Source organism: Nematocida parisii, assembly GCF_000250985.1.
Source record: "Nematocida parisii ERTm1 unplaced genomic scaffold supercont1.8, whole genome shotgun sequence".
Taxonomy (NCBI): domain Eukaryota; kingdom Fungi; phylum Microsporidia; genus Nematocida; species Nematocida parisii.
In genome coordinates this window covers 67,708-91,234 of record NW_013524653.1, presented here as the reverse complement: position 1 = coordinate 91,234, position 23,527 = coordinate 67,708, and the positions used below count along the sequence as shown (strand labels likewise).

General features: G+C 37.3%; 15 protein-coding genes and 1 non-coding gene across 16 annotated transcripts; 10 read left to right on the top strand and 6 right to left on the bottom strand.

Annotated features, from left to right (window-relative positions):
- Positions 1-17: 17 nt before the first annotated feature.
- Positions 18-5,722, top strand: NEPG_02522 (uncharacterized protein; the record flags this gene model as incomplete). The annotated part of the gene is made up of 1 exon (XM_013204895.1): positions 18-5,722. The coding sequence occupies one exon, from the start codon at positions 18-20 to the stop codon at positions 5,520-5,522; it is 5,505 nt and encodes a 1,834-aa protein (XP_013060349.1). The 3' UTR covers positions 5,523-5,722.
- Positions 5,723-6,087: 365 nt separating this feature from the next.
- NEPG_02521 (uncharacterized protein) lies at positions 6,088-6,813 on the bottom strand (the record flags this gene model as incomplete). The annotated part of the gene is made up of 1 exon (XM_013204894.1): positions 6,088-6,813. The coding sequence occupies one exon, from the start codon at positions 6,811-6,813 to the stop codon at positions 6,088-6,090; it is 726 nt and encodes a 241-aa protein (XP_013060348.1).
- Positions 6,814-7,261: 448 nt separating this feature from the next.
- Positions 7,262-8,571, top strand: NEPG_02520 (uncharacterized protein; the record flags this gene model as incomplete). The annotated part of the gene is made up of 1 exon (XM_013204893.1): positions 7,262-8,571. The coding sequence occupies one exon, from the start codon at positions 7,262-7,264 to the stop codon at positions 8,552-8,554; it is 1,293 nt and encodes a 430-aa protein (XP_013060347.1). The 3' UTR covers positions 8,555-8,571.
- Positions 8,572-9,307: 736 nt separating this feature from the next.
- On the top strand, positions 9,308-10,576 carry NEPG_02519 (uncharacterized protein; the record flags this gene model as incomplete). Its single annotated transcript, XM_013204892.1, has 1 exon — positions 9,308-10,576. One exon carries the CDS (start codon positions 9,308-9,310, stop codon positions 10,364-10,366), a length of 1,059 nt encoding a protein of 352 aa, XP_013060346.1. The 3' UTR covers positions 10,367-10,576.
- A 151-nt stretch (positions 10,577-10,727) lies between these two features.
- Positions 10,728-11,117, bottom strand: NEPG_02518 (uncharacterized protein; the record flags this gene model as incomplete). The annotated part of the gene is made up of 1 exon (XM_013204891.1): positions 10,728-11,117. One exon carries the CDS (start codon positions 11,115-11,117, stop codon positions 10,743-10,745), a length of 375 nt encoding a protein of 124 aa, XP_013060345.1. The 3' UTR covers positions 10,728-10,742.
- A 73-nt stretch (positions 11,118-11,190) lies between these two features.
- NEPG_02731 lies at positions 11,191-11,261 on the top strand. Its single transcript has one exon. It is a non-coding gene; the product is annotated as a tRNA-Gly (tRNA).
- Positions 11,262-11,299: 38 nt separating this feature from the next.
- Positions 11,300-13,934, top strand: NEPG_02517 (uncharacterized protein; the record flags this gene model as incomplete). The annotated part of the gene is made up of 1 exon (XM_013204890.1): positions 11,300-13,934. One exon carries the CDS (start codon positions 11,300-11,302, stop codon positions 13,733-13,735), a length of 2,436 nt encoding a protein of 811 aa, XP_013060344.1. The 3' UTR covers positions 13,736-13,934.
- Positions 13,935-14,117: 183 nt separating this feature from the next.
- On the top strand, positions 14,118-14,444 carry NEPG_02516 (uncharacterized protein; the record flags this gene model as incomplete). Its single annotated transcript, XM_013204889.1, has 1 exon — positions 14,118-14,444. The coding sequence occupies one exon, from the start codon at positions 14,118-14,120 to the stop codon at positions 14,442-14,444; it is 327 nt and encodes a 108-aa protein (XP_013060343.1).
- Positions 14,445-14,599: 155 nt separating this feature from the next.
- NEPG_02515 (uncharacterized protein) lies at positions 14,600-15,854 on the top strand (the record flags this gene model as incomplete). The annotated part of the gene is made up of 1 exon (XM_013204888.1): positions 14,600-15,854. The coding sequence occupies one exon, from the start codon at positions 14,600-14,602 to the stop codon at positions 15,836-15,838; it is 1,239 nt and encodes a 412-aa protein (XP_013060342.1). The 3' UTR covers positions 15,839-15,854.
- Positions 15,855-15,906: 52 nt separating this feature from the next.
- On the bottom strand, positions 15,907-16,452 carry NEPG_02514 (uncharacterized protein; the record flags this gene model as incomplete). The annotated part of the gene is made up of 1 exon (XM_013204887.1): positions 15,907-16,452. One exon carries the CDS (start codon positions 16,450-16,452, stop codon positions 15,907-15,909), a length of 546 nt encoding a protein of 181 aa, XP_013060341.1.
- Positions 16,453-16,714: 262 nt separating this feature from the next.
- Positions 16,715-18,712, bottom strand: NEPG_02513 (uncharacterized protein; the record flags this gene model as incomplete). The annotated part of the gene is made up of 1 exon (XM_013204886.1): positions 16,715-18,712. The coding sequence occupies one exon, from the start codon at positions 18,710-18,712 to the stop codon at positions 16,715-16,717; it is 1,998 nt and encodes a 665-aa protein (XP_013060340.1).
- Positions 18,713-19,674: 962 nt separating this feature from the next.
- Positions 19,675-20,326, bottom strand: NEPG_02512 (uncharacterized protein; the record flags this gene model as incomplete). The annotated part of the gene is made up of 1 exon (XM_013204885.1): positions 19,675-20,326. The coding sequence occupies one exon, from the start codon at positions 20,324-20,326 to the stop codon at positions 19,712-19,714; it is 615 nt and encodes a 204-aa protein (XP_013060339.1). The 3' UTR covers positions 19,675-19,711.
- A 60-nt stretch (positions 20,327-20,386) lies between these two features.
- NEPG_02511 (uncharacterized protein) lies at positions 20,387-21,121 on the bottom strand (the record flags this gene model as incomplete). Its single annotated transcript, XM_013204884.1, has 1 exon — positions 20,387-21,121. One exon carries the CDS (start codon positions 21,119-21,121, stop codon positions 20,387-20,389), a length of 735 nt encoding a protein of 244 aa, XP_013060338.1.
- Positions 21,122-21,130: 9 nt separating this feature from the next.
- On the top strand, positions 21,131-21,557 carry NEPG_02510 (uncharacterized protein; the record flags this gene model as incomplete). Its single annotated transcript, XM_013204883.1, has 1 exon — positions 21,131-21,557. One exon carries the CDS (start codon positions 21,131-21,133, stop codon positions 21,422-21,424), a length of 294 nt encoding a protein of 97 aa, XP_013060337.1. The 3' UTR covers positions 21,425-21,557.
- Positions 21,558-21,631: 74 nt separating this feature from the next.
- Positions 21,632-22,535, top strand: NEPG_02509 (uncharacterized protein; the record flags this gene model as incomplete). Its single annotated transcript, XM_013204882.1, has 1 exon — positions 21,632-22,535. The coding sequence occupies one exon, from the start codon at positions 21,632-21,634 to the stop codon at positions 22,316-22,318; it is 687 nt and encodes a 228-aa protein (XP_013060336.1). The 3' UTR covers positions 22,319-22,535.
- Positions 22,536-22,774: 239 nt separating this feature from the next.
- On the top strand, positions 22,775-23,449 carry NEPG_02508 (uncharacterized protein; the record flags this gene model as incomplete). The annotated part of the gene is made up of 1 exon (XM_013204881.1): positions 22,775-23,449. The coding sequence occupies one exon, from the start codon at positions 22,775-22,777 to the stop codon at positions 23,411-23,413; it is 639 nt and encodes a 212-aa protein (XP_013060335.1). The 3' UTR covers positions 23,414-23,449.
- Between the last annotated feature and the right edge of the window lie 78 nt (positions 23,450-23,527).

Genomic DNA, 23,527 nt, shown 5'->3' with positions numbered 1-23,527 from the left:
ATATTAAAATTTTTAGAATGGAGAGTACTGCAGAAGATATAATTCAGGGAGTAATTCCATTACCTAGCGTATATTTAGAAAAAATGCTTACAGATCCACCAAGAAGAAATAAGAACGCTTTGTTTGATGGGCTAGTTGCATCTTCTAAAATCATTTCTTCTTTGGTCCAGTCAATCCCCATGCCATGGGAGGGTGACAGAGCGCTTACATGTGTATATACAACAGATGGAATAATATTGGACTGTAGCTGGAAGAAGTCAGAAGACAGTATAAATTATAAGTGCAAATGGCTTTACACTCTGCATGGGTGCGCATTTCGCATTACATATCCAGTTAAAACAAGAAATTATACGAATAAAGAGTACAAAGAGCTAAGGAAGAAGTATCCTATAATAAAAATATCACAAAAGAGGAGCAAAGAAAGCTTGTTCCCAATTTTGTACAACAGTGCAAGAAAAGTGCTTAAAGACAGGAAAAGTGCAAATGATAACCTATTTAAAGAAGATACTGAAACAAAAAGAAGACCTATGTCCAGAGAAAGCATCAATGTTCTACTAGTTAAAGCGCAAAAAGAAATAAAAAAACAAGAAAAGAGAGTGATACAAGATAAATCAGAAGTAAAATCCCAAAATAAAAAAGACTCTAGGTATATACCGCCAAAGAAAGAGTTTAAAAGCGTAATGGAGTGGACCAAGTTTGCCAGGCTATATTTGTCTCAAGGCAGGAGAATGCTAAGTTATGTAATTGAGGAAAGAAAACTAAAGCACTTACAAGTATCAGATGCATATACACTAGATGCATCAAGGACGCTCAGCACAAAAGACAAAAAGAAAAGCCGCTTGGGACAGTCATTTCATGTTATACAGGAGCTCTTTAAATTTTTAGCAAGAATAGTAGCCATAGTAGAGAAAAAGAAGAAAGGAGAGATTTCGCAAGAAGAGTCAATGAAAATGCTTTTCAAAGAATTCACACACGTTGGAACAACAACCGCCATATACAGGTATAAGTATTCTACAATTAGACAGATATCAGAAACATCAAAGATGGCAAAATTGTTAAATGTCTGCACAGAAAAAACAAAAGCTCCGTACAACTTAATGTGGTGTGAGCCATGGCGGGTTTGGGCGCTTTTTCTTCTAGGATGTACTCCTTTGCTCTCTCAGCGCCTAGCAGAGTATGTGCAGCGAAGGAGAGAAGGAAGGCAGAGAAGAAAAAAAAGTGTAACCAAACAAAGAATTAAATCAGCGAGGGACATATGTTTTAAAAAAGGAATATTTGAAAGCATTTTAAAAATAATAGAGCCACAAAAGATAAATTTACAGATAATCAAAAACACGTTAAAAAATGCCTGGAAGTGCTGGAAAAAAGAAGAAAGCCATGAAGAATATATAAAAGAACAGATTACGAGCAAAAGTCTTTCATCACTGAAAAGTGAAGATGTATATAAAATACAGGACCTTTTAATAAAACAGATAGAAAGCCTGGGGATTGTTTGGTATAAAGAAACAGTGCAGGAATGGAACAAGTATGTTAACTGCAGAATGTCCAACAAGAAAGAGATAAAAAAGATAAGGGCCCGGGTTCTTCGCATGTCAATGATGTTAAACAAGAGAGCACAGAAATTTGCGCTAGAAAAGGAATTCTCTGGAGAATGCAGTTCTGTTCCCTGTCTATTTCCTAACGAGGAAGCAGGGCGTGTTAATCTTCTTTCACTTGGCCTATATTCAGCAGATATCATGCAGGACATTCTGTTTTTATCGTTGAACAGGCTTCTTAGCACATACAAAAGACATTTAAGCCAGGAGGAAAAAAGAGAAATGGAGTACATCAAAACATCTATGAACTCACTTCCAGAAACACTCGCTCGTATCATTAAAAGACTAACAAAGCATAAAGAAAGTGCTCCAATAGTTATAAAGTACACAGCGAGCGATCTTACGTACATGTACTTAATTGAAGAAAAGACGGCGGACTCGTTTTTAGAGCATCTTATGGCATACCACTTGCACAAAAACAATCTTCTGGTGCACAAAACGCTTCCTTTAGACACTGAGCCGCTGCCTGTTACTTTGTATAAATACGCAGAGAGTATGCGGGAAATAATAGAAAAGCAGCACGAATTAGAGGAAAAACTGGGAAGAGCAGAGTCTCTCTATTTTTCATCTATTGATCTAACAAATGCATCCAGAGAGATAGACAGAATATCGCTTTCTAACTGTATTAGTGATATATGCGATGGTGTTCTAACCAAATATATTATTTCCAAGTGCTCTTCTACACTTACTTATAAGGATATTACTGCAACACAAAGGCTTGGCATATCATGTGGCCTAGAATTCTATTCCACAGTAAATGAGCTTATTCTGCAAAGAATTGACAGAATTCTATGTAAGCTTAAAAACAATATTGTTATGGAATATTTCAGATGTGGAAATATCACATATATTCTTCATACTAAAAGGCTCTTTGATTTTAGTACGCCAGAACTATCTTTGCTAGTAGATCTTCTGGTTCCCTGTGCAAACAATGCTTCCTATTATAGAAATTCTGAATTTCTTAGAGAGCTTTCTCTTCTTGAGGGAAGACTAGAGAGATTGCCAATTCTTTTATTTAATATAGGTAAAAAAGAGCGAAACCAGGATCAAATAAAGCAAGGAAAGCTGGCAGAAATCACTAACAGTGTTAAAATAGATTCTTTCCCAGTTTCTCTAAATGTGGGCGAGTTTTATATTAATCTAACACATACCTCTGCACATCTTCAATCCTCAAAAGAAGCACTGCGGGAACATTTTCATTTAAAAGCACGAAACATATACTATGATATGACAGGAAGCTCTTTTTCTATTGCAGCAGATCGCTGGAATCGCCTTATAGTACAGATCATTTTATTCTTTAGAGAAGCCCTTACAAAGGAGTTTTGGAGAATAATCCAGCGGTATGAAGAAAAGATAAAGAAGAGAATTATGGCCACGGTGAACAGCCGAATGAGAAAAAGATTTTCAAATACTATGTTCTATGCAGGAAAGGAAATTGGAGGGCTTAGTCTGATTTCTTCTCTTGTTTTATTGCAGGCAACTGCTCCATGGAAAGATGAGATTGCTCTATCCAGCGCAGTATACAACAAGATACTTTCTGAGATGGGTAAAGCCTCCTCTGAGAGGATAGCCGACTCTTTGCGCTGTGTAATAAGTTCACTAGAGAAGGCGGGGGTGTACATAAATCAAAGCGGAATACCAAGGGTGCCAACATTTCTCCATAAGCCAGCCCGGTTTAGAGCGGATGCTATGTGGAGGCTTAGAAACTATCATTTGTCTGGAGTCAAAAGATGGACCACTGAAATACACGATGGGTATTGGGTGCCGTGGGAGAGATATAATTCCCTTCTTCTGCGCACAAATGCATACTCTATTGACTCTTCTCCAATACACTTTACAAATACAGACTGCACAGATCCAAAAGCACAAGGAAATCTTCTGCCTTTAGTAGAACAGAAGTGGACTGGCACTCAAAAGCAGTACGAGTCTACTGCAAAAGATCCAAGCATTTCAAAAAGTATAATATGTAATATAGACACCCCAAAAACAGTAATAAAGGCACGATTAAGCGAAGCCTCCAGGCTACCTAATAAGATGTTTATGCTTTGGTGGAGCCCTACTATCAACCGGTGCAAAGTACAAGTAGGCCATCCAATGCGCATTTCGGGCACGCGAATAGATCTTTATGGAAAGCTTTCTTCACTTAGGCTTAGTTACGAAAAGCTTTTTTCTAATGGGCTGTGGGAGAATATCCACCTAGAAATAGCACAGAAACTAGCCCAGTTATTGGAAACTACCACTCTTACGCATGGAGTTCAATCAATCAGCTTAGTGAATCTGAACTCATCTCTCACAGAAACTCTTCTTCCATCTATATTATTTGACATTCCAGATCTGTCTCTATTTAATGGGTGGATTGCTCTTAAACTCCGGTGGAGTGATATTGACACAGATAATATTTCAGACGAATGTGAAAGGTATCTTGAAGAAATGAAAGAATCTGCATCTTCGTACACACACAGCGCACACGGGTGTGTTGTTTTGGTTGATCTAAGAATATGTGAATATCGAGTTGGGATAACAAACAAGGCACTTTCTCATATAGATACTCTTTTGAACAAATCTTTATTGCATCACCTGCCAGATCTTCCCAGCTTGAATCTGCTAAAGTCCAGGATATCTCGACTAGTGGGATATTCTGTGGAGGAAAAAAAGGTGTTTGCTCCTTTAGACATGTTCAAATACTCGCGCGGCACACTTCTGTTGGAAATAAGCAATGAGTCTGCCGTGGGAATAAACATACTAACAGGAGAGATATATAGGCGAAAATACACAGCAGATACTAAATTTGCAACTATTGCTCAGTGGGTTGGGCAAATAGTCACAGCACATAAGATACACCATGTATTCTCACTACCAAGAACATGCACACTCCTAGCAAAGTCTAATATAAATGCTATGTGCATGCCCTGCAATATAAATATAGAGTTAGCCAGTATTCCGTGGGAAATAGGCAATCCTTATAAACACTGGGGGAAATCTGCACCAGCATACTCTCTTATGCGCCGGCTATTTCTTATAGTGCGGCATGTGTCTTTTTTTGGCATGGAGGCACTTGATTTATTCTACAAAACCCTGCCCAGTGAAGAATGGGCTTCTATAGAAAGCAAGCTAGCTATGGAAGTTTGCGAGCGCATAAAAAATGAGAGTAATATCTCTGGCAAAATAGTAGCAGATTCTAACCAAATGAACAATTTTCTTGATAGCATTGCCTTTGGAATAGATATAAAAGAACTGTTTGTTAAGCCTCATGATATAGAAGAGTGGAAAAATATGACAGACTGGAGAAATAGATATAAATTTTCCTGCCAGGATGCAAGTGGCCTAGATGGCCTGTTTATCCCAGCAAACAATCAGAAAGGTACAGAAACACAGCAGTTAGATCAAGCAGATAAAACTCCATCTTTTGCAATTAACCAAGACATACTTTCTACACTAATTCGTATTTCAGACCCGTTAGTTCCGATGGTTGGGTTTATATGCCACAGTTCAGCGTATCCTATGCGATCTATCCTTATTACGCCCCGGCAGTTATTTAGCGCTAGAAACTTCTTTATTTCTCTTTCTAGCAGCGAGCCTTTTGTTTTAAGTGCAATAATCCAAACAAAAACACCTTTTTCAGATGGTATTACATTTACTTATACCGGAATTCCCTTTGCCATGCAATCTGATATTTTAATGCTTTCTCTTGATATTATTCATAACAAGTGCACAGGAAATCTGTGTGAAGTTGACTCTATTGGAGATACGCATTCCTTTAAGTCAGTTAAAGATATTTCGGTGTGCTATACAAAAGAGAAAAGCATGTTTTTAACTGCAGTTGGGTGGAATCAGAATATAGTTAAGCACCCAGCAGACCCTGTACTAATTCCAGAGAGACCGCTCCCCTTCTTTGCCGAAGAGTTTAGAAGGTCTCATTTTATTTAATAAAATACTCGAAAGAATCCATTTGGGTAGATATACCTTATCAATAATAAGTTTATGCCTTATATAGTAGTATAGTGATGTTTACATTTTGTAGTATATTTAACCCACTGGGCTCTTATTATTTTTAATGATAATCTGAAATATAATCTGAAATTAAAATAAAGCAAATAATAAGATATATGTATAAAATGTTGCCGTGCCTAGAAGAGTAAATTAATAAAAGATCATTTATATTCTATTTATGAATATATTTTATATACTTCTAGATGCATTCTGTCTATCTTTTGTATTTAGAGTTATATATTGTCTTATTAAGCAATGTAAGACATAAATAATATTTTATTTTTAATAAATTACAACTAGTTCACAGGCAATACTAAGCTTATTTTTCGGATTATATACTTATTACACTATTTGCTAGATATAAATAAACATATACTATAGGCCCTTTCTACATGTCAGGCTAGTGTATATAATGGTGTATTACAAAGAATAATACTGCAAAGACAACGTAAACAATGCATCTTTAATTCTAAGTAAATATCAGTACCTATACTAAAAATATTTATACTTTATTCTTGCTTTTCTTTTTTTTCTTTTTCTCTTCTTCTTCCTCACTTTCTTGTTTCTCTTCTTTTTCATCCAGTCTAGCTATTTTTATTGTGTTATCCCTTGTGAATGCTACATCAATTGCTAGAATTCCAATAATTACATATTTTAGCCACTTCCAATATCCTGTCCATATGGTCACCATTCCCAACAGAGGGAAAGAGGCATACACTACTGTTCCCATGTGTTTAGAATTTATATATCTGAGGCCTTTTTCTCTATATAAGAAGGTGTCGTTAGACCGGTTGTTATCTCCCTTCGTCATGTAATAGAAGTGATTTGATAACGGGTTCTTAGTGGTTGCCTCACATCCAGCAATTGGGGCTTTTGAATATAATTTGTCTATTACCCTGTGGACTATTGGAATATCTTCCTCTGCTAGCTGGAATACACAAATGTCTCCTGCATAGTACTCACTTCTCATTTTAGCTAAAAGAAGAATGTCTCCTCTGTCAAACCCTGGATACATACTCTCACTCAAAACAACCACAATGGGGGACTTTGTATTACATATGACGGCCACGAGCATCCACACCATGTATGCACTGCAAATCATATAAGAAGCTTGCAGCATCTGCAAAATTGTCTGCCGCATGCCTAGTTTATTGTAGTAGGCAATGTCTTCCTTGCTAAATATTATATCTGACATTGGCACAAGACTCAGTATATCTCCTACTCGCATAACAAATAAAATTTATAATTCTAAACTTATACTTTATATGGAAACAAACTAATTAGACTATGCAATTTCGGGTTATGTCAGGTTTTTCGGGTTATTTTGCTAGCCTTCATGATATTAAGATTGGCGTTTTAAGCGATATGCAATACAGAAGTATTTCATAGACTATGTACGTATTTAAAGCGGGTTAATTATTTTCTCGCGTCTGCGCATTAAATAGGCTAGTTCTTTAGCGTTCCCGGCATGCTCTATTTTTATGTTGATTTATGCTGCTTCTCGTGCTTAGCCATGCAATATTCGGACTATTGCTGTATTTGTACATTTAAGCAATCTTATGTGTGGTAGGGGCCTTGCCAGGTATTTTGTTAATACTACCTATGAATATACTGGTTCTCTTCTAACGTATTCATTATTGAAATATATTTAGCATAGGACTTACTATTTTTTTCGGATGATTACACTGACAAGCACAGAGCTGAACTATCTAGTATACAGATATCTTATAGAAGAAGGATACGTTCACTCGGCATATGTATTTGGGCATGAAACTATGATAGAAGACAATCCATCTGTCCCACAGCTGCAAAGAGATGCGCTTAAGAACTATGTAATAAAGGGAGTAGAAATGGAGTATGTTGAGAAACACTCAAATATGGCAACGGGGATACGGAAGTGCACGTCAAAGTACAGTATATCTACGCCGCACATGTGTATAGAGCAAGAAATAGAAATACATCCTATTTACCTGGACTCCCAGGAGAGTGATGTAAGTCTTTGTGCATGGGCCGAAAATGGGGAAATGGTGACAGGCAGTCAAAACTGTCTTCTGCGCCTATGGAATCTGCCAAATGTAAAAAAGGAGTGGAGGGTAGGAATCAACCAAAACAATGCGCATGGAATAACAGGAGTGGCAATTGAGTCAGACTCGCCCTTTGGGGATTCTACTCGGGCCACTACTGTGGTGGGTGCAACCCATAGTGGAGAGCTATTTGTGACAAAGAATGAAAAGGAGTGGAAGGCTCTGCATGGGCACCGAGGGCCAATTGTGGCTGTATCGCTGAAAGGAGACGAATTACTAACCGGAGGATGGGATGGGCTGTGCAAGAAGTGGACAATAGAAAATAATTCACTTGTAGATGTAAAGACATGGCCACTGCATAAGGGCGCAATCATGGACATTCTTTCTCTGGACCCCGGTATAATTACGTGCAGTGCAGATGGAACTCTTTCCTGCATAAACAAGTACCCTTCAGATGGCCAAGTAACCAAACTATCTGGGCATGATGGAGAAATAAATTCGATTGTAGAGATGGATGGAAGGATTATTTCCTGTTCTGATGACACAAAATTGAAGATATGGCAGTTTAACAAAAAGGAGCCGCTGAATGTACTGAACGGACACACTCAAGAGGTCTACTCTGTTAGTGTTGCAAAAAATATATTTGCATCCGGGTCATTTGATGCTACTATAGGGATCTGGTCACCAGAGCGCTCAGAGGCACTGAATTTCCTGATTGGGCACGAAAAGCCTATTTATACTGTGGACTTCTCCAAAGACCAAACGCTTCTAGCATCGGGTGGATTGGATCCTGTGGCAAAACTGTGGGATATTCGGTCAAATGAGCTAGTTAAAGAGTTTGACATTGGTGCAGCAATTTACCAAATTAAATTCTCCCCGACAAACAATAGTCTGTTAGTTTGTAGCTCTGACCCCCGCCCGATTATTCTGGACATTCGGAAATAATTTGCATAATAAATGCTATACAGCAAGTTTTCTTTTTCTTCTCTTGCATCAATCTTTATCCACAGTAAGCACGTTCTGTACTCTTCTATATCCAGTTAATAAGTTTTCTATGTATTTTTTCTTTATGTGATAGAACAGTGTGTCTTTAAATTGTGTGTTTTTTCTATTTTCACTTTTATTATAAAACAAACCCATACATAAACAAATCTTTCTGAAAGAAAGTGAACGGGTTTATTTTTATAGTAAAAATGAAAATAGAAAAATATAAAACACACAAAGAGCTAATATAAACAGAAGCCGTGATTTTTGTAAATACTTTGAACATATATAAAGCACTAAGGATCTTTAATTATTGGGGTATTATGCAAAAAGAGCATTAAAATAGAGAACATCTAAAAACACTGTTATTTTATACCAATATAACATGAAAGATGCGATTCAGCACAATAACACTAACATTTCGGGTTATTTCAACACAGGAATAAATACAAATATGCTTAGGCTAGCTGCTAGTTTTACTATAGCTTATATACAATGCAAATACGGATTTACTTTAAAGCTTCCTTATTGGCAATGGAATATGCAGTATACTGCACGCTATTTGAATTTTGAGTATTTAGCATACTATATTATGCATAGAGAAAATTAAAATATATATTTCAGAATTCGGCTAAGCATAATTAAACACAGAGAGTAGTATTTAAAAGAATCCAGAAGAATATAACCCGAAAATTTTCTGACTAAAATATTTCTATGGCAGGAAGACCATCGGCACGAGGAAAAAGGCAGGCTGCAAACCAGGAATCGAGCAGAAACAGCCCAAAAAGAAGAGGAAGAAATGTAAATGCAGAAGAAATCCATAGTGAAAACACATCCCCAAGTGATTATATGGTGGACAGAGAAATAGTGCTTAGCTCTGAAGAAGAGAACAACAATGAAATAGTTTTAAGCTCAGATGAGCCAAGCAGTACTCTAAAGCATAATCAGGCAGATAACTACTCATCAGATGCCAATGAGGGCAATGAGAAGAAGGAGCTTTTGGAAGAAGACCAGGAAGACTTGATTCCAGAGGAGCAAGAAGAAGAGAGCACAAATAGATCGCGCAGAAAGAGAAAATCTGCAGAAAAAGCAACTACCACTACCGCACCAGCAATGAGAAAGGAAGCTGAGAAAAAGAAAGTTGAAAAAAAAGTAAAGGACAGTGCAGACACAACAAAGATTCAGGAGGAGATCCTCAAATTTATAATAGAGAGAAATGAGCCACTGAATGCAATAGAAGTGGGTCTAAACTTTCAAACAGGGCCATATGCTGTAGGACAATCCGCTGTAAAGAAGATTCTTCTGTACCTAACAGAACAGAACCTAATAAGAGAGAAGAAAGCAGGTATAACTTCTGTGTTTCTCCCCATTCACACCAAAGAAGATAATGACACCGACACTACCGAGCTAGATGCAAAGATGGCGAATCTTATAGAGGAAAAGAAGGTGCTGGAAGAAGAGGTAAGTCAGCTGCGGCAAGAGAAAAAGGAGTTGCAAATGTATCCAGCAGACTGTGATTTATTAGATGAGCTAGAAAGTGTGGGAAAAGAGCTTAGTGAAAAGAAGGCCCAGATAAAGAAGTATGCAGCAAATACAGGAACTATAGATCCAAAAGAAAAAAAGAAACTAGAAAAAGCGCTTGAAGATACAATAGCTCTAAAGAAGAAGGTGAAGAAGTACTTCAAGTCTATTCTTGCAGAAATGGCAGAAGGATCAAATATGAAGCCGTGCGCAATACTTGAAAATCTTGGAATAACCTTGCCAGAGAACTAATCAATCAAAGGCCGTCTATTTTGCCAACTAAGCAATTTCAAAAAAAGTCTAATTTAAGAGTATTAAGAGCATATAATCAACAGATTGGCACTAATTAATATAGACGGCATAATTTCGGTTTTCGGGTTATTTCAGATAAACACTAAATATGATGCTTTTTATTAGAGAATTCCTTTCTCTGTCTTATGCTCATCTATATTTCAATTTATGTGGATGCCTATAAATTTAATAAATGGTTAACTATAGGCATCGGGCTCTCTGAGCTTTTTATTTTTATTTATGACTATTTTTATATGTTTAAGCCCATTTATTGCAAATTACAAAATTAATACAGAAAATAATAGCGCAAAACAACCAAAAATTCATATTTTGATTTTTATTTACCAACAGAGAACATTGCATCAAACTTTGTCTCTAGGGCCTTTTCTAGTCTTTGAAAAATGAGTTTATCAAATATTGCATCATCTTTTTCAATTGCTGCAATTGTTTGGACTGGCTTGCTTATTTTTGTGGCAAGGTCCTTTTGCGAAAGTTTTTTTCCCTCTCTGGCCATTCTTACTGCTTTACCAAATCCCTTTTGGAACTTAAGAACTTTCAGTACGCCAGTATCTTCATTGTAGAGAATAGAAGAGGAGACGCCAGAAACAGGCTTTGGCATGCTCTGCGGCTTGACTGTCTTTGTTAGTCTGACAACTCTGTCGTCAAACATGTTTGCTGGTTTAATGTTGGCTTTGGGCGCTTGTCTTGGCATAAAAAAATGTATTACCAGACTCACAATAAATAGGGCGCATGGCGCGTAAAGAGCCTTCTAATGATACTTGTGGGCGCTAATGGTATAATGGTAGAACGCAACCCTTCCAAGGTTAAGACCCGGGTTCGATTCCCGGTTAGCGCACTTTTTTACCGTACTTATTTTTTCAAGAATTTTCTCCCATGTCTGTAGAAAACCAAATACTGGCAGCTGCTGAGCTTCCGCCAAAGGAAATGTATGCTGTGCTGTGTGAAATAAAACAGGAAGCTGCGGAGAATAACATAGACTACCTTGCAGCCAAAATATCTGGCAAGTTAAGGCAAGAAAAAATAAGGAAACCCCCGCATCTGCTCTACTCCATGGTGGAGACACTGCGAATAGCTGCTCCATACAATCCGTTTACTCCCGAGATGCTGAGGGATCTTTTTAAGCAGTTAATACAGCGAGGGCCACGGCGCCCAGAGGAGAAAAAGGCATTGGAGATAATTGCATCGTACAGGATGGTCACTCTTGTTTCTGATGTAAAGATAGTTAATGCGCTGGCAGAGCTGGCGCTTTTAAATATTTCTCATGCATGGTCTGGGGACATGCTTCAGTCTATTGTAGAAGAGAAGGAGGAGGATCTAGGAAAAGAGATAAAAGCAAAAATAGTAAAGAGAGTTGCAGAAGGGTCTTCCACGCTGGGTGTTTTTATCAGTAACTATCCGTTATTGTTTATGCCCGCAGTAAATGAACTGATTCTCTCCTCAAAGCGGTCAAAAACAGAGCTGATAAAAAGATTCAACTCCTTGAATAAAGAGGTGATTACGGTAGAACTAATTGAGAAGGCGATAGAAACAAGCCAGGAGAAAAAGGAATTTCTTAAATTTGTAAGGGAGGCTTCGGTGCGGCATGAGGTGATAAAGTATCTGGAGACACTGGAGGAAGACAGATCTGCTTGGGTGCGGTGCGAAATACCGGTTATATTATACAAAAAGGCCCAGAGCCCATTTTACACCACAGCTATAGCCAGAAGCATACGGATTAGCGGAATTTCTGCATGGAAGAAGAGGCTGCAGGATGCATCTGCATCTGTGCGGCAGGATATGCTTCGTGCTGCTGACCAAGAAGACATAATTACGCACTTGCCTGAGCTAATGGAGGATATTATAGAAAGGACCCGAGACATAAGCGTAGAGGTAAGAAAAGAGGCACTTGGCATACTTGCCAAAACATATGCAGGTGAGATGCACAGAGACATGCTTGCATCGTCGGAAGTACCGTGCTTTGTCTGCCGGAAAAAGGAAACAGATGGAATACTTGTAAGCACCCTGCTGTCCATATTTATACAAGACCACGCAGTGCAGCTAGATATGGTAAAAGGATTTTTCAAAAGACTAACAAGCGATGCATTAAAGGTGGAGGACAGAATACCACAGGCAATACTTCTGGAAATATACCAGGCTGTAGTAAAACAGCCAGAAGACATCGAGACTTTGATAGGGTGCGCAGCTGCGCTGAATCTTCTGGGCATTACTCTATCCTATGATAAAGATCCATGCGATGCCCATAAGAAAACGATTGATCTTATAAGAATATCTCTTTCAATAGGCGACACAGATGCAAAAGCGGTTGTGGAGGAGAGATCTCCTCCTTGCTTAGTGGTTATGTTGTGCGAGAAGTATCCCAAAGGACTTATTCCAAAAGAGCTGCTTGTTTTTCTAAAGAGCCTGACAAAAGCTGTGGGCATTGATTTGTTTTGCAGAATTGCGCGTATTATTACAGTGGCACAATACAATACAGGGCTTGGGTGGGGTACACTAGAGGAGTACGCAGAGCACGGAACCCCGAGAGAGTACCTAGAGATAAAGCAAATGTGCACCACCGAAGGAGGCGACTTCTCAATTGATCTATCCAGAGTTGAGGACAGGTCGCTTCTGGCTGGATCAGAGGTAAGCATAGATATCCAGCAACAGGAAAGAAAGCTGAATGAGTGCAACACAAAAATACTATTAATGGTGCAGATGGACCTGCTAGAGTGCTGCATTAGATCTGCTATATTAGAAAGGACCGTTTTTAAGTATCTATTGTCCCAGCCGTACTCTGCCCACACATACTTTGAGAATTCTCTTTTCTTTAAGCAGCGGCTAGCTATAGGAATTAGATCGCATCCAGACACAGAGATTCGGTTGTTATTCTCTGTTATTTCAGTGCTAATCTGTCAGCAAACATCCCTGTCGCTAAACAGTAAAGGAATTTTAAGCGTGCTCTCTTTACTTTGCTGGCTATCCATAGAATATACACACACTAGAACGGTTGAGGTTGTTTTCTCACTATTCCGTGCCAATATCCCTCTGGCGCAGGACTTCTTCTCTTTCTTCATGAATTTGAAGCGGGTGGCCATTGAAGACACCGTCCGGCAGACAGAGCTATACATACTGTCAGAAGATGTGTCTGCTATGCTAGTTAGGGAAACAAGCAAGCTAAACATAAACTCAGCGCAGTACTCAAATGAACTGCCATCTGGATTTTGTGAAGAATTGCGGCTAAGGGGAGGATGGGCAGCCACGCTACTTCTTCTGGATGATGACCGATTCAGTTCTAATTTACTCACTGTTTTCAAGCCCAAAGCTAAATAACTGATATTTTGCAGCCGCATAGCACTAAACAACGTACACGGCATAAACAGTGATTATGATCCAGAACGACAAAAATTGGTGCATAACCGCATTGCCAAATCCAATAAAAAGAATCATGGCTGGCCTATTAAAGATGCTCTTATAAAATGTTTATATATGCGCAGCAATACCCCGAGATTTATACTACATAATTTAGTGAACAATACATTTCTTTCTTATTATTCTCTTATTACTTAACACTTTATTATTATTAGATATATTAATATACAGTATTTCTAGCTTCTACTAATTTCTTACTCTCTGCCAATTCTTCTGTATAAATACTGTTGCTATTATTGCTTTTTATTCATTGCTCTTTTATTGTTATACTTTTTTATTTCAGATGTACTCTGAGCTGACAAAGGATGTGCTAAGTAAAACCGGCGAAGTAATTGTTCTGGGAGAAGTTATAGTTGAAGAAGAAGACCTGCTTCTCCAGGGAAAAGATGGGATAAAAGTGCCTCTGGTATTTACAGATGAAGACGTTTCATTAAAGCATAATTTATCAGACTATGAGGGAGAAAAAGTTCTAATATTCGGAGATGTATCAAATGATTCAATTCAAGTCATTGGCCACAGTTCATTTAAAGTCCCCATCAATGAAGATCTTTTTTCTAATACAATACAAGAAATGCACAAATATCCTGATATTTTTGATAGCAAAGTGTGAATTCTGACGATAAAACTGTACAGCATTCATGACCAATAAATAAAATATTTCTTATATTTTTGTTTTTTGTATATTTATTATGCCTGGCCTTATCTCCATAGCAATGAAACTAGGTTTTATCTAGATATTTAAGAAGGCCCAGGGATATACAAAAAATGGGAGGCAAAGTAAGCTATATTAACAAAACACAATCAGAGCAGAAGGTACTATCGCTGGACATAGGGAAAAAGGGTCTGCAGAAGATACCAGAGGAGGTATTTACATCACCCACGTTAAATTGGTTGATTGTGTCCAATAACCGGATAAGAAGTATTCCCAGCGAAATTCGGCAGATGACAAGTCTTACACGGCTTGCAATGAATGACAACTGGATAGAGACGGTTGCAGAGGAGATGGGGGAAATAACTAATTTAACCTGGGTAGACCTGACTCGAAACAGACTTCGAGACCTGCCGAATACTCTTGCAAATCTGAAGAATGTGGCTGGGCTTGGGCTTAGTGAGAATCGATTTGAAAAGATTCCTGAGTGTGTGTTTGGAATGACTTCATTGTGTAAGTTTGGGTTTTTCAGTAACAAACTACAGGCAATTCCTCCACAGATTGCATTATTAAAAAATCTTACTAAGATAGATTTGAGCAACAATGACATTGTGACTGTGCCCAAGGAAATATGTAAGCTGTCCAGATTGGTGTGGCTTAATCTAAGTAATAACAAAATAAAAGAACTCCCCACAGAAATGGGCAAGCTGTACCTTCTGCAAGAGTTAGGATTGGGCAACAATTCACTTACGCGTCTTCCTGATCTGGGTGCACTAAAGAGACTGACCATACTCCCTGTATATAGAAATCGTTTGGAGGAGCTTGGTTCTTGGGTATGCAAATTAGAAAAAGTGGAAAAGCTAGACTTTAGCAATAACAAGCTGAAGAAAATTCCACCAATGATATTTTCGTTAAAAAAACTAAGATATCTTAATGTAAAGAACAATTTACTTGAAGAGCTAGACGTGAATGTATATCCATGCACTTCGTATCCGCTGGAAATCATAGATTTGAGCGACAACCTGCTTAAGCATATACCGTACAAGTTATTTACACTATTCCCAGCACTTGCAACACTCCGTGCAACAGGAAATCCATATGAAAAAGAACAAATGATTATTCCTCAGTCCTGCCCCACACTTAATCAGTTGTGCAGTGTATATACAATACCTGGTCCTGGAGTGTGGCCGCATAAAGAGTGCGTATTTGCTAAAAATGGAAAGGTGTGTGACATATGCAATAAATGGTTTGCATACGAGCCTCGGGTTGCTCTTAAACCCCAGACATCTTTCGATGGGAGAAAGGTCATGGTAAAAAAGATTCTTTGCTCTTCAAGATGCCAGTTAGGTATCTAACTAATAAATTCACATGACACAATTTAGCTATAGATAGGTTTTAAACTTGTATAATATTTTGTATTTATTTACTTCTTTGTTTTTCCAAGCTGCTTGAATAAGTCATTCATTTTTACAAGAATATTCTTTACTTCAGGATCAACCGACTTATCCTGCCCAGATAACTGCTCTAGCTCATCCTTTCCGAATGAGAATGACATATCGTCAAATGTAACTATCATTGACCTTCTTCTCTTACTAGATGCGTCTGTGCTCTTATCATTCTTTCTTTTTTTCCCCATATCTTTCTCCTTCTTTTCTTGTAGCGCTTTCTTCATTTTTTCTTTTTCCTCTTGCTCTTTCCTTTCTCTTTCTTCTCGCTCTTTCCTTTCTCTTTCTTCTCGCTCTTTCTTCTCCCTTATTTCTTGTAATTCTCTCTCTTTCTTTTCCTGCAGCTCTTTGTTCTTTCTGTCTATGCTTTCTAAGTATGCATTTATACTTATACCATGCACTTCTAAATTATTAGACAGAAATACTTCTATCTTCTGGCTGTACTCCGAGTATAAATTGTGCATAACTTCCTTTCTTTTCGCCATTAGCTTAATTAGAAGATCATCTACTACAAATTGCTCCATGAATAAAAATACTTTTACTCAATTTTGACACAGAATAAATTTATGCTGTAATTTCGGGATATTGGATTTACTTTTCTGGAATAGAGGCTGCATACTTTATTAAATAGTGAAAGTGTTTGCGTTTGTGCTGTATTTAAAGCAGACATCTGGTGCTATTTCAGATATTTCAGGATATTGTTTTAGATTATGACAAAGCTGGATTATTTGTTTGGATATCTTAAATGGTATTGTATTGTAATTGAACAGTTGCATAAATTCTTATTTATTTACGTATTTGAGTAAAAAGATCTAATACCCCAATGGTCACTGATGATACTATACTTATCCCAAGGACCATAGAAACTGTCAGAACAGACAGAGAGAATACTGAGATAAAAGACCCTTTTGAAGATAGTTTAACTATAGAAAGAGACCTTCTTCCTGTCACATAGATTGATAGAAGTGAAGAAGAAAGGCATATAAGTAAGAAAATATGTCTAGAATATGATGGAAGGTACGAGGAAAGAAGGTAGTCTATAGAGCCAATTGATGCCATACACAAAATCAATGATGTGGAAAGATTGGCCACAAATAGAGGGAAGAGTTTTAGAAAATCACTGCCTAATATAACTGATTCGCTACTATTTTTGCTGCTACTTATACTTGAGGAAGCAGACGATCCACTGCTAACAGATAGATTAGCACTTGACGAACTACCTACTGACTGGCTGGGGCGCGAGCTAGAGCTACTGCTTGATGCGCTCTTGCTTGATGAATTCAATAGCTCACTGATGGAAGGCGAGTCACTGATACTTCTGCTTATAGATAGCACTGGCTCAGAAGGCAGGCTGCTAGATTTAGAAGAAACAGAAGAAGACAGATTTCTGCTGCTGCTGCTATTGTTACTGCTACTTCTGCTGCTACTTTCACTTATACCGTTACTACTGTTGCTGTTGCTGCCACTTAAGCTGTTGCTGCCACTTAAGCCACTGCTGCTGTTACTTGATAGGCTAAGTGGGACAGAAGATGAATAGCTATTGCTACTTCCGCTACTTCCACTATTGCTGCTACTTCCAAACAGACTATTGAAAAAGCTAGAAAAGTTGTCGCTGCTAGCATTTGTACTTTTGCTGCTGTTAGAGCTGCTGCCACTCTTATTTGAAGAATGTTCGCTACTGTTTTGCTGGCTGCTGCTTGAGCTACTCTTGCTAGTGCTTAGGCTGTTAGAGCCGCTGCTAATACTAGATGAAAGATTGCTGCTATCATTTTTGCTTGAGCTACTACTGCTACTACTACTGCTAGATGATGAAGACATATGCAACTCGCTGTGGGAGTGACCAAATGTCCAGGAAAAGAAAATAGACAGTATACCAAAGGTTGACCATCCAAACAGAACCACAAATAAAATTGCCGTTCCCATTATACTCACTGAACTGCTAAATTCACTCAGTAATATTTCAATACTCTTCCACAGAATAAAGCATATAGTACATACTGATCCAAATATAAAACTGGATGAAATGAGAGAATGGTGTCTTAAGAAGTGCACATAGCAAGATACAATTTCAAATGCATCTGATTTGCTTGACATATGTATATCATGCGATGAGCTCTTTCTATATATTTCTTTCATAAAGCTTGTTGCAGTGGATACGCGCGATCCAAACACCTTTCGAAGGCAGTGCGTGGCAAATGGATAGCTGTCATCTGAGTGTGTTGGAAAGAAAATTGAGTAGATTATTCTTCTGTCTTCTTTGCTAATGAGTGATTCACTCGCTAGTTCTTCTATTTCAGAAAGTGTTTTGTTATATCTGAAGTAATGGTGCAGAACTTTCTCATTCAAGCTAGCTTGGATGCTTCCTAGGCTAACTGATGAGCTGGGCAAAGATCTGGATGAGCTTCTTCCTGATGATTCTGAGTTTTTTCTTTTTTCAAGCTCTTTCTTCTGTGCGGTTAAATGGCCAGATACTGAAAATATTTCTTCAAGCAGCCGGTTCTTTCTTTCAATTAAGAGTGTTAGCTTTGTCCTTAGCGCTTTCTGTAGATTGCTTGGGTCTTTAGATGATGTTATTTTGTTTAGTTCGCTATACCCATGGTGCAGTAAAATACTTCTCTTCTGTATTTTATTCTCTAGATGTGATAGTTCTTTTATGTATCTGGATAGCTCGCGTATGTATTCTGATGATTCTGGCCTTTTAAGCCTGTTTTGTCGTTTTTCCAAAGATGTTTTGCTCTTGGAAAATACTCTAACCGATTTTGATGTGCTTACTGATGTGTCCATGCGTTTAAGGGGGTGATCTGTTTCTATATTATATAAGGGGGTTATGTGAAATGTACCAATTATAGTCTAGTATGTAATTTGCACCATTCAGTGCATATAATTTGATTGGTGTAAAATAATGAACAAAGATTTGTTTATGTGATGTATTTTTCTGTGCATATAAGAAACTCTTCATACTTTTTAAGCATACCCGAAAATCACATCAACTTAGATACAAACATACTTATCTGGATTTATATAATTTAGGATTTCTATATTTTAAGGAAATATTTTAAACCCTGCACAATGCATTCAATAAAAGAACTACCGAAATTAGACTTACCTTCAAATATAATATTTACTATATCCTTTAAATGCCGACTAGATTATATATTACCCACCAAACTGTAATAGCCCAGATACTACAGTAGAATTGTTCAAACAACTTATAGTTTTTCAATTTATGAAATCTTGTTTTTATGCCCAATTTGCTCACATTATCAACATGTAACTATTGTAGTTTTGTTTAAATGTTTTGTAATAATTTCAGAATATTTTCTTTAAAATTTAAATAGCGTACATCCAAATTGAATTTTAGTGTATATTTCTTTTATTAGAAATAATATTTAACTACTATAAATAATATCCAAATATGCTCACCATCTTAAACATTCCCGAAAGAAAACCACAACAATAATCAAAAGTAACGGGAAATTTAATTAGATTGGTTAGAATTGTATACTCTGGCACAATTGAGCAATAAAAGCACAGAAAACAAACCAATTATATCTCCAGATATAAATAAAACTTACAGTGCATTGGATATGCGCAAATATACAAGATACACACATGTAAATTTTATATAACCTGAAAAATACTTTTCTAATAAATTATACTTCACAAACCCTTTCTAGGCTATTTATGGGCGTTCTCTATATAAAGGAGCATATTTATGCATTTATTAAATAAAACTATCAATAGATCTTCTTTATTCACTAAAAATATATGCTAGTAGTTTTCTTAATGTATTTCCAGCTCCTTTTCCGGCGTTCTTTTCTTATTCTGTGCAGAAAAGCAGCACATTCTCCTGCTTGTGGCCAGAACGTATAACAATACAATTAGTCCTTGGATATAAGTGCTTTTTCTCTCCTTAGAAAATTTAGTGCAAAACTCAAACAGTGAATACATTAAACCATCTGCGAAGTACTGGAACATATTAATGTGCTCTGCCAGCGTGTATAATGCATACGTTGAACTGCCGTTCGATCTAGGACTTATCCCATCTGGAAATACACGCGGAGAGCGTGTAATTTTATGCTCTAAAATAAACTTAAGGTCGCCAGGAGAGTGCACAAGAACATCTACAAATGAACCGCGCACGGCACTTGCTTCTAGTATTTTATTCACATGTTCCTGGATGCATAGACATCCCATCCAGCAGATGCATTCCTTCTTTATCTCCTGTATGTTCCTTTGTGAGTATACAACAACAGGTGCATGCACTGCCTGGCTTGGTTTATCAATAACATGCACTCTATATCCTGGCATTTGGTTGTATAATAGAACACAAAACCACAAAAACATGGGAATAATTGCCTTGGCCATTACTCTCTTTACACCAATTGAATCCTTCATTTATTTTGCAAATATTTCTTATCTAAATTAAACTAAGCAAGATAGACAAATACGTTTGGTTTATTCTATCCAAGTTGGATGGCTGTTTTTATCTATTTTATAGATCATATTAAACACTCTTTCGGCATCTTGTCTGGTGGCACATTCAATTATTCCATTTTCTGTAACACTCACTACGCCAGGATATGTGTGCAAGTGCTCAGTGGTCATCCAGTCCTGGCGGTTGTTAATAATAAACCGGGTAGAAGTGTCTTGCTGCTGTGCAGGCATTGGGCGGCCTCTGTATATTAGCCTTCTTAGCTGCTCAATAACAGAGTGTACATCGCTTGGCAGATCTGTCCTCCTACTGAGTATATCAATAAGTCTTCTCTGTTTTTCTATGGCTCCCTTGTTTGCTCCCATAAATCTTTCCTCTCTGGCAGATAGAGCAGGCCGTTCATCAATTTCCATCATGGGAAGGCCTACAGGCGAGTGCTTGAAGTAGCAGCCAGGCCTTCGGCAGTGGCCGTTGTCACGACACATTCTCTTCTGATACCCAAACAGCCTGTTCACAAACATCTGCGTTCTGTCCTGAAGAATTGGCTGTAATGTGCTTGCTAAATGCTCTTTTACATTTGGAATATTTTCATGTGCCATAGCTTCTATTTTAGAGATTATTTCCTCTGGATTAACATCTGTGTAGTTTCTTATTTCTTTCTTTAAATATATTCTTAAGTTCTTATCCAAATCTGGAATCCTTTCTGGAGTGTATCCAGCGTGTGCACTGCCGCTTCCTTCTGCATAATTTCTATCCATAAAAATGAAATGGATTTTTTTCTAATGACTACCGGGGAAGAAAGACAGCAGAAAGAAAATGTAACAGAACAGATCGTCAGAAACATGCTTAGCAAAGAATCTCTGACTAGGCTCTTAAATATCAAGGCAGTGGACCTAGAGAGGTACTACAAGATAGAAGAATTGCTATACAAAATATACACAACGCAGCGTATATACCAAATAACGGATGAAGAGTTTTTGAATGTAATCAAGCAAACAGAAAAGCCAAAGAAAACCTTTGTATACCGGAGTAGAACTGGGCTAATGGATGAGCTAGACTAACTGTGCACAGTACTATGCGATCACATAGTTATAAATATTTTAGAATTTAGGGATGCAGGTGCATTATTAATAAAGCGAAGAGAATTTCATATAAAAAGAAAGACATGACCAGCAGTGCATGTTTAGTTCCCTCGGAATATTATAATAAATTTCAAGCTCTTATTATTTTTAAAACACTAAGTTATATGCCAGAGGATTTTGGGTTATATGCAATTGCTGGTAAAATTTTTTATGGCAACGAATAATCCAAATAAACTATTGGAGAAATTAGAGTCTAGTTTGAAGGGAGCAAAGTTTAGAGTGCTAAATGAGGTGATGTATAGAAAGAAGGAGAAAGACATAAGCCCGGAGCTATTTAAAAAGTATCACGAGGGGTACAAAGAGCAGGTGGCGAGATGGCCATTTAACCCAGTGGATAAAGTAATAAAGCAACTTATGAATGCAGATGCAACGCACGTAATTGCTGACATGGGGTGCGGGGAAGCACAGATTGCAAAAAGGTTCCAGGAGAGGGAGGTGCATTCCTTTGATTTAGTCAAGCCAGAAAATGACGAGTTTATAACACAGGCCGACATAAGAAACCTCCCTTTAGAGAATGAGACCGTAGATATTGTGGTTTTCTGTCTTTCAATTATGGGAAACAATGCAAGTGAATATATTAAAGAGGCGTACCGAGTATTAAAACCGGGTGGTCTTTTAAAGATAGTTGAGGTCCGAAGTAGATTAAACAAGATAGAACAGTTTGTGCGGCCGGTAACCATGCATGGATTCAGTCTTCTAAATAAGGATTTGGAAAGTAATTTTTTCTGTTTCTTTAACTTTAAAAAAATAACAAAAAAGGTCAAGAATCTGCCTATAATACCGCTAAAGCCATGTTTATACAAAAAAAGGTAGGATATTTCACAGAAACATGCATAAACAAAACTGGCTGATACCCGAAAACATCCATTAAGTATGCACTTTTCTGAGTATATGCCAGTATGACAAGAAATAACTGAAATATATCTAAAGACACACAGATATACTGCAAGGCGCATCCCCAAAAATCTTAAATTAAATAGACATATACATGAAGTATAACCCGAATAAACATTATGTAGGGGTTTAAACCAGTAGTGAATAAATTATATTATACTTTTAGATTATTAATTTCGGGTATTTCTTATATGCATATTTATGAGTTTATGTAGTTTAGAAATCTTAGGTGTGCACAAAAAGATCCCTCTTTCAACTATTCAGCGGCATTATTTAAATAATTTCTGGGGTTTTCTAGTTTCTGGTTATTTCAAGGTCTTATCTTATATTATTGAAATTCTTAGTATAAATATATTTTTTCATTAATTATCGTATATGGCTATTTTATTTACTCAAATAGTAAGACCATCTGACAACCGAATAATTGTGTCAGCAGAGTGCCCATTGTCCAGATACTTTGAAAGCACACACACTAAAGTATTGGATGACATGTCTAGCATACCAGGAAAGTTCCCAAATGAAACACAATTCTGCAGCACGCAGTCTGCCGAGGAGGGGATAATTATATACTTCAAGCAGTTTAAGAGTATAACTATTCTTAGCGCAGTGGAAGTGGGCCTTTCTAAAACCTCTATTTCTTTGTTTTTTGAGAGGCTCAAGGACTTATTTGAAAAGACTTATGGGCTGGACGTACCAAGTGATTTGTCTTACATACGATTTGAGGACGTGATAAAAGAAGAAAGCAAGAAATATAGCAAAGACAGGGGGATGGAAGAAACCTTAGAAACCTTGAAAGAAACCAAAGAGGTATGCATCCAGAATTATACAAATGTCTTACAAAGAGGGCACAAAATAGAGCAGTTAGAAATGCTTGGTCATAAGCTACAAAATATTTCAGAAAAGTTTAGAAAGAAGAGTAGGAAAATGCATGTAGAAGCAGTTGTTATGCAGTATGTATTTTATGCTTCTATTCTTATAATATTGTTCCTGATTCTATATTTCTTTATACGATAGTCATACAGTATAATAAATTGTGCATGAAATATAATTATAGTACCTATAAATTAACCTTTTTATTTACTTGATTTCACTGGTAAAGATTATTGTAAGTTCATTAAAACAGAGAAA